The 8,767-nt window shown below is 46.3% G+C and overlaps 1 protein-coding gene across 1 annotated transcript; it reads left to right on the forward strand.

The window, feature by feature from the left end:
• Window positions 1-1,932: 1,932 nt before the first annotated feature.
• POLR3H (RNA polymerase III subunit H) lies at window positions 1,933-8,156 on the forward strand. Its single transcript, XM_051784263.1, has 6 exons — window positions 1,933-2,267; window positions 3,440-3,536; window positions 4,786-4,872; window positions 5,867-5,930; window positions 6,556-6,763; window positions 7,265-8,156. The coding sequence occupies exons 1-6, from the start codon at window positions 2,157-2,159 to the stop codon at window positions 7,316-7,318; spliced, it is 621 nt and encodes a 206-aa protein (XP_051640223.1). The 5' UTR covers window positions 1,933-2,156; the 3' UTR covers window positions 7,319-8,156.
• Window positions 8,157-8,767: the final 611 nt, after the last annotated feature.

Genomic DNA, 8,767 nt, shown 5'->3' on the forward strand with positions numbered 1-8,767 from the left:
GTCTTGCTTGGTGCCTGCACTTCACAAGACAGCAGACATAACCTGTTAAGACCCAAACCAATATGAAATGAGACCTTGCAGGCCTGCTGCTCACACAGCTGGTTTTGGGGGACTGCAGATCAGTCTGAAGGGAGATGTATCTGCTTTGTATTTGGCACCCAAAAGCCCCTGATGGGGCATAGCTATTGGAAGCATGAAAAATGTTAACCCAAGGACGGGCTAGAATGGAAGCATAATATAACTCTGTCCAAATCCACTTCTCTTAATCTCTCATGTTCTCCCAGGTATTCCAGTCTGCTCTTCCTCTGAACCCATGCCCCTATTTAACCTTACAGTTCTTATATACAAAAGCATCCAGAGTGATCACTGTGCCAAAATCAACAGTGTCTAAGTTCTGCCTCCTTGTGTGATACCAAGGCTATTTCTTCCCCTGCCATCAGAAGAAGGACAGGGTCGGGAACTATTCTCTCTTCTGAAAAAGTAGCTACAGACACCTGCGAAACCTGCAGTCCAGCTAAAGGTCAAACCTGGCACTGCCAAACCTGCATGAGGCCAGGACAGAACAGCAAGGGATGAGGCACGTGTGCCAGCAGAACTGTGCTGTGCCCAGATTAGCGCAGCAGTGACTGTAGTGTAGGAGAAAGGAGCCTTTGTAAGGTTCCCTGAAGTAGGACAAGAAGAGCAAGAAACACTGGGGATTTGGGTTGAGGTGTTCTGTTAGAGTGGTGTCTGCTGTGCTGGCAGCAGAGCATATTGCTGAGGCAGTAGATGCTGCTCCAAGAAAAATGCTGCTTTTCTCAGGTGACAGGGTAAATCTTGTTCCTGGGCCCCTCATTTAATACAAACACATCAAATATGTGCAGACCAGCCATGTTTATTTAAACAAAAAAACCCCCACAACCCAAAGATCCTGGTGAAACGGGAGTAATTGTGAAGAGATCAAAAACTCCTTGGCCAAGACAGGTATCTTTTTAACGAGGCCTAACCATGATATTTTCAACCTCATTCCCCCTCCGCCCCCCTCACCGTTGCAAGACAGCTCAACATTTAATGATTTCTTATCTAAAAGCTACGTTACTGTCCCACCACGCGCTGCTGGGGGGTGTGGGGGATGACACACTTAGCCTTTGCATCAAAGACATTATGCTGAGAGTGCAGTTTTGACTGTCAGCCAGGGATGTTTGGTTTTCCTGGCAGATCTTTTTTTAAACACACTTCAAACAACCTCCTTTCATTTTCCCCAATAAATCTCAGATGTTAGCACACCCCCTTGTTTTCTGCCATCCCTCACGCTGCTTCCCTCGCTGCAGAATGCACCAAGGCCTGAAAAAACTACCATGGGGGTTGGTTTCTTTTTGGCAATTAATACTCTGAAGTTATTGCAGCGCTGTGTGATGACAGTTTGCCCCTGACAATAACCTTGACCTAAGCACTGGACAGTCGGTGCTGTGAAGAACTTCCAGCTGCCAAGGGCACTATAAACCCACCCGGGTTTGTTGGAGAGGTGGGTAAACAGCTGAAGAATCGGCTTTCAGAGAGGCGCAGACTTTGATCTCTGCGACCCTGTCGGGGACTGAAGCTTATGCAAATGATAAATTAAATCACAATAACCCCGGTTGTGGATTGCTTCAACCGCGGCACGGGAGCCTCTGCCCGGGGCTGGGCGGGGGGAGCGGGGTGGACAGAGAACAACCGTGCACAGGGCGCCCGGTTGCTGAGCACATTTCCACGTTTATAATGACCAAAATCATGTCCCTCACGGGGGTGACCGGACACGGCCACGGACACCGCTGCGGTTATACCGGGCCAGGGCCCGGCCCCGCCCCCGCCCCGCCCGAGAAGGAACAAAATGGCCGCCGCTTCCCCCGCCGCTTCCCTCAGTGCGCGGGGCCCGCCCGCCGAGCACGATTGGCTGAGGCGGCGCCGGAAGTGGCGCGCGGCCGTGGCGCGCGACGGGCTCCGCGTGCGGCAGGCGGGTGAGGGGTGATCCCGCCGTCCCGCCCGCTCCCGGCCCCTTCCCGCTGGGACAGCCGGGATACCGCCCCGCCGGGCTCCGTGCGACACGGGGGGGTGGCTTCCCGGGCCCGCCTCGGTTGTCCTCGCAGCGCTCCGGTTCCCGAGGCTGTTGGTGTCTCCTCGCCCCCTCCTCCGCCACCATGTTTGTCCTGGTGGAGATGACTGACACTGTCAGAATTCCTCCCTGGCAGTTTGAAAGGAAACTGAACGAATCTATTGCTGAAGAGCTAAACAAGAAATTGGCCAATAAGGTAAAGCGTGGGTCACGTATTGGTTGATGGAGGCATTGTAACATCCCCGAGCGTTTCTTCCTTTCACTTGTGCCCAGTGAGACGGCGGCTGAGGTGTCAGAGTAGTTCAGGTGGGAAGGCCATGCCCAGCGACTGTAAACAAAGAGACAGCCACGTGCCATCTCAAAGGGGACATTTTTCTAATGGCTGATGCTGTGATGGGAAGGTACTGAGTTGCCAGATGGGGCAGAGAAACATGGAAAAGAAGTGAGAGCAACTGCTGGGTTGTGTATAGCGGAGCAATCTGAAATGCAGCCTGAAAACCAGGTGCAAACTAATCCAGCCAGTGAGGAATCAGAAAAAAAAACAAACAAACAAGCGGACTATATAAATAGTAGCCGATTTGGTCTGTGGTTAGTAATTGAAATACAGTGTGGTAGTAAGAAGCTGGTCTTCAGAATATAACAAGTGTTCTGTGGTAGACCAGGAGGTCAGTTTGCCTGTGCAGCCTTGGGACTGATTAGCACATGGCTTTCAACACAAAGCAGGGACAAAACTCAAAATGTACTTGTGAATGTGAAAGTAGCTCAAAAGAGCAATCTGAAGGGATGGGGTGTTGTGAAAGCAAAAACCTTCCCTCATCCATTGATGGCTGGGTAGGTGCCTCAAATTTTGTAGGAGTGAAGCTGTCTCAGAAGTAGTAGAGAAACCAAGAATTTGCCTTGTGTCTCCTCATAGCTAATATAATTTAAGACAAAGTCAAACCTAGAGACTTTTGACAGTGTAACTCCAACAAAAAGTATGTTAAGCCTTTGGACAAGCTGTGGGGCTGGTGAATGATGTCTGTAGGGAGCTGTTTACTGTCTTGGCAGATCAAGTTCTTCTCACCACTGACAAGTTCCCCAAGGGTCTCTGTAGCAGTGCTCTTTCCAGTGCCAGTGAAAACACGTGCTCCCATAATACTTGAACTGGAGTTCCAGTGAAAACACGTGCTCCCATAATACTTGAACTGGAGTTCCCCTGCAATGCTGGGGCTGTTGAAGGCAGTGCACCAAAACACCCTCCTTCCCATCTCGCCACCCTTCTGTTGCTACCTTTTGAAAAGGTGTGCATAATGTATAAATTTGATAGTTTGCTTGATTTAACCTGGTGGGTTGATTTACTGCTTTCAAATTGTTTTTTTCTTTGAGCAGGTCGTGTACAATGTGGGGCTCTGCATCTGTCTGTATGATATCACAAAGCTGGAAGATTCATACATATTTCCTGGGGATGGTGCATCACATACCAAAGGTCTGTGCTTGTTCTCAGTTATATAGTGTTGCAGAAGGTTAAGTAATGATCTGGAAATGTATGCTGAGTTCAGTTGTTAGGGAGAGTAACAACCTTGAGTTCACAGCCTTAACTCCATTCCTGTTAGGAGGGCAAGACGAACATGATGAAAGTATTTTCTTTTCTTTGCAGTTTTTGGGTACAAATATGGCTTTGAAAAGCCACTCCTTGCTTGCCTTCTGCAGTTCATCTCTGTTCTACAATCAGAGCCATAGGTGTGGGGTTAGGAAGGAGGTAATTTAATTGAAAATTATTGAAAATCTTCACGTAGAAATAAGTTGCAATAATTGTTTTCCGTTCCTCTAGTATTTTTTCTTTTTGAAGCTTATTTTCCCTAGCTAGAATGTTGAAACCTGTTTCTACATATAATATTTGCACAGCATTTGATGCTCGTGTCCTAGCTGGAAGTTCTGTGACATTTTTGTTGAAACTTAGACAGTTCTGGTTCAGCATACATTTCTAGTGTTTTTTTTTTTTTTTAAAAATTAGTAATTTCTTTACTTCGACTCTTGGTAAATCTGACTAAAATCTGGAAGTAAATGCATAAAAGCAAATTTCTTTTTTTTTTTAAGTTAAAATTAGGGTTTTTTTTAAACTGGTAAGAGATGCATTTTTCTATTTTCAGTTTACAGTGTGGAAGCATAGGTTGAGTACATGAAATGTTTCCTGTTGGAAGGAAACTGGACTGACTGTATGTGGCTCCCCTTGTCTCAATTTCAGCAAATAAAAACTTCTCTAATACAGGCTTTCCTGATTGCTTTAATCTCCATTCAGCTTCCTAACTTTGAATCACTCCTTGAACTGAAAGAAGATAAAAGGCAGAAGTATTGCAAGAAGGTATAATTTCAACTGATACTTTTGGCCTTGAAGCACTGTGCAGGAATGCTCCTGTCATGACTTAAGCAGAGGCCCTGCTCCATGCTTTTGAGCTTACACTTTCATTCTGTGAACTTTGACTCTTGCAAGACTGAAGAGCTCAGAACAGGACACTGCTGCTCAGCTGCTGTCAGAACTCAAACAAACCAGTTAGGAATCAGAACTCTTATTCCCATTTTTCTATCTAATTTCTGTAAAGAAATTGTGAAAGAAACTGGCTAAGTGTCTTAGGGGCCATATAGGATGTGGGATTTTGTTTTAATGGCTGCCATCCTGTGGAAGGAGCGCAGTTCACTCACATGGAAATAATAGTAATGATGTGTTTTCTTTTAAGTGCATTTCCGCTATGTGGTCTTCCATCCCTTCCTGGATGAGATCCTGATTGGACAGATTAAAAGTTGCAGCCAGGACGGCGTCCACGGTAAGCCACAACTTCTGACATTAGGGACACGTGAGCTGCAGGGCTTTTGGGTCTACTGAAACACTGATTTCAGGTGGAATGATGCTGTCTGTAGGCTGGGTAAAGGCTATCGCTGGCCCCTCGCACTGCTCTGAGCTGAGTGTGGTTGGTAGTTTGAGCCTGGCAGCTTTCCCCGCCCTTGATGCTTTTGTCTGCACTCCCCTTTCCTTTTGTCAGTCACATGCGTGCCCAAGAAGAACAGGCAAGCCCATCTGGAGCATAGACTGGATTAATTTTCGCGCTTCAGTTAACAGAACTTGTGTTTTTCAAAGTGGAAGTATCGGCTTGTGTTGGTCTGATGTATTTTTCCCGTATTTCTGTGCAAATTCACAATCATTTCCTATACCTGAAAACATGGAAGGGAAATGTCTTTGTGAGCACAAAGTGCTGCCAGAGTCATGGAATACATAATTGATGAGTTGCTTTCCTTTCTTGAAGAAGTCTTCCATGCAAACAAGCTCCTCTGCTCAGTTGTTAAATTAGGGCAATGAGATTACCTTGGCTGCATTTGTTGCTGAATTTGAGCATGGTCCATTCTCTGCTAAAATTCAACATCATGAAATCTTAAGGGGAGATGGAGACTGTTCTGAGTTTATATTGGTCTTTATTTAATGTGTTACATCTGTGATTTCTGAGCTCTTTTCTGTCACAGACCTCTATAGCATCTGACTCATTTCTTGGAACGCTTTCATTTCCATTCCTGCTCCAAACAACCTTTTCCTTTCCCAGCAGGCACAAAGACTGTGCCCTCTGTTGCTGTATGTACTTTCAGCCGGGTGGTTTCTTTGCTGCCAATGGAAATTGAGTGTTGTGGCTCAAAGAATAATTCCTGCATAATCTCAATGTCCTTCCTGAGAGAGGAAGGGAATGAGTCTAGAAATGCATTTTAGGAATCACTGTGGAACATCATTTGCAAAGAATTGTTTCAGTCTTAATCGAATTCTTTTCTCCGCAGTTTCTATTGGATTCTTTGATGATATTGTCATCCCACCAGAATCCCTGCAGCAGCCAGCTAAGTTGTATCCTTTGATCACCTTTGATAACTTTACTACTTCATTTCAAAAGATTGTGCAGTGCTGGCCCAACAGGCATTCACCACTGCAACAATGAAGGTGCTCAGTGGCAGAAGCTAAGCCCTTGTGTCGGGCAAGTCCCGCAGACTGTTATCACAGCTAGACAGGCCCTCACGCTCATTAGGTTTTGCAGGATCATTATGCCTGCTGATAGAAATGAATGGCAGTGTCCCCTGAACAGCCAAGTTGTAATCCCTGCCTCCAGTCTTGGCTGCTGCTGAAGATAGAATGCAGGTTTTACCACACCATGTGATGTCTACATACATGTGTGTCTGATGTACTTCAGTGTGACAGGCAAGGTCATCTTGGGTTTGAGGGAGTTTGCTTGTTTGGGGGTCTTTTCTGTTGGGTTTTTTTGGGGGTGGGTACCCCAGCAGTGTACACCTTGAAGCAGAAAAATCAGAAGGAAGACGGGTCCTGGACTGTGCAGACGATGACCCAGGACAGTACATGGTGGTTTGATAAATAACTGTGAAAAGGCTTTGAATCAAGTCTGTTCTCAGCACTGTGAGAAGGTGGTCTGTCAAGCAGAATACTGATTGTTTCCATCCTTAATCCTTGGCATGGCCAGTGATGAAGCAGAGCAGGTGTGGGTGTGGGAATACGAGACAGAAGAAGGGGCCCATGACCTTTACATGGACATTGGGGAGGAGATCCGCTTCCGAGTCGTGGATGAAACATTTGTCGATACATCACCGACAGGTCCAAGCTCTGCAGAGGCTTCCACCTCAACTGCCACAGAAGAAGTCCAGAAGAAAGAGGCACCGTACACTCTTGTGGTAACTATGTGCATTGATTCATAGAGCCTTGTGAGCGTTGTGGTTTGTTCAGTGTCTAAAATAGCATCCCTTTCCCAAGGAACTGATTGCTTTGAGATGACTGTGAAGCAGTCTCACAAAATGAAAGGAGTGGAAAAAGGAAGAAACGAGATTGTTCTTGCGGTTGCTCTGAGTGTTTTCATTGGAACACTTTGTGGTTGTTGGTGGATTTTCCCCTGGGAGGCTGATTTAAAGCAGACTGCAGATGCAGGATCTGTAAGTAGGAGTGAGCGTATGAGGAATACAGAGCTGGGAGCAACACATCAAGGTTTATGCAGCAGCTGAACAGTGTTTCCTTGCAGTGTGCTGGCATAAGACCCACTTGAGTACAATGCATGAGAAAGGTAGATCTGAAGCAGTGACAGCTCTGTTCCATAACTCAGGGGAGAGATGTTACATTTTTAGGCGTTTATTCTGTATGCAGTTTACAGTTACACCCTCTCGTCTTCTCTCTGTGAACAGGGATCAATCAGCGAGCCCGGCCTGGGCCTCCTGTCGTGGTGGACAAACAGTTAGCTGCCATCAGAGCCTGCTCCACAGAAGGTCTTTCCGGTGGATGTTTGGGGTATAATGGGATCCTGCTGGTGCTCATTGCTCCTCTGAAGCTTAATGAGAAATTAGATCTGCCATTCTCTGTTTCCCCTTCAGCTTCCAACCTGCCAGAGAGAGACAGTTGCTTTCAAGACATGTCTTCACTGATCTGCAGAAGGGAATTTATAGGCACAAAAAGCCTTGAGCACAGCAGCAACAAACTCAGCTGGAGCTTTGGTCTCCTGCCCTGGAGGAAAAACTGGGGAGGTCTTTACTTGCCTGAATTAAGGAGGGAGGTGACTTCCGTGAGTGAAAGCAGAAGAGAAAGCTTGTCAAAAAGTACAGCTTCCTTGGGCTGAGAGCTTGATCTCAGAGGGTAGAAACCTGCCCTTCTTTTGACGGGAAATTAAGAAGAAGCAGCAAAAGACTAACTAGTTAGTAGCAGTGTGGTACTCCAGAGACCTGGAAAATGCTGCTGCTGGGAGAGCAGGAGAGATGGGGGCAATGTTCTGCTAAGAATGGGAACTTCACCCATGGATGGATGAAGTCAGCCAAAAAGAATGGCAATGACAGTTGTTTACCCAGAAGTAACTCCGGCTTGGTGAAGATGACCACTGTGGAAAGCTACGGGCTGCTTAATGTGCTGAATGGAATTACTTTACTGAGTGGGCTGTACTTATGTAGAATGAGCTAAACTTTGCAGTTTGACTGAAATATGTAATTATGAACTAAATGGACCAAGGCTGCTTTGAGCAAGCTGCTCCAAACTCTCGTTTGTGAGGGTGTCTTAATACCATAAGTGGAATAAATAGTAAAAACCACACAGCCTGCCTTCCTGTACAATTTGTGGGGAAACTATTAGCTTCCTGCCTAGGAGGAAGAAAACAGTTGCCTCCTGCAGTTTAGCTACTTGGATTTCAAGGCAGATAGTGTTGAGACCAATGTTTTGCTCTGTGCTAGCAGCCAATGACAAACAATTGCCATCACCCTCCCTGACAGCAGTACAAGGAGAGGGGGAACAAAACTGAGTAAAATCTATGCAGGGCCCATTGCCAAGAGAGTGATGTTGCACGTAATTACAAAGCCAGCCACGTTTGGCAGGAAGGGGCTGTAATTCACTGGGATAGTGGGTATGCTTAACCTCCAACTGCAAAAACAAAGCCTGAGTCACCAGCGCCCTCCCTGCAGCATCGTTAGAACCCCTTAATTCTAAACTGTTATTCCTGGTGCATTGCCCTAATTAAAAGGGAGCTTAGAATTCTTTAGGTTCACATAGTAACTGAGGTCCATCTGCACAGACAGTAAGTTTATTGAATACCACCTACAGAGCAGCAGTGCTGACATGCAACCATCTAGCTGTAGTGGAAACAAACTGCAGAAAACCCCCAGCTGTTTGTGTAGGTGGAAATTTGGGTGAAACAAGTGAGGAGCTTC

This window comes from Manacus candei, unplaced genomic scaffold (assembly GCF_025592945.1).
Source record: "Manacus candei isolate 608988 ecotype Guabito, Panama unplaced genomic scaffold, ASM2559294v1 h1tg000018l, whole genome shotgun sequence".
Classification (NCBI taxonomy): Eukaryota; Metazoa; Chordata; class Aves; order Passeriformes; family Pipridae; genus Manacus; species Manacus candei.

Excerpts from the sequence above, each read along its gene's own strand:
- POLR3H (XM_051784263.1), top strand. The coding sequence starts at position 2,157 with ATGTTTGTCCTGGTGGAGATGACTGACACTGTCAGAATTCCTCCCTGG. Across the intron at positions 2,268-3,439 it reads ACAAGAAATTGGCCAATAAG|GTCGTGTACAATGTGGGGCT; the intron begins GTAAAGCGTGGG and ends TTCTTTGAGCAG. Across the intron at positions 4,873-5,866 it reads CAGCCAGGACGGCGTCCACG|TTTCTATTGGATTCTTTGAT; the intron begins GTAAGCCACAAC and ends TTTTCTCCGCAG.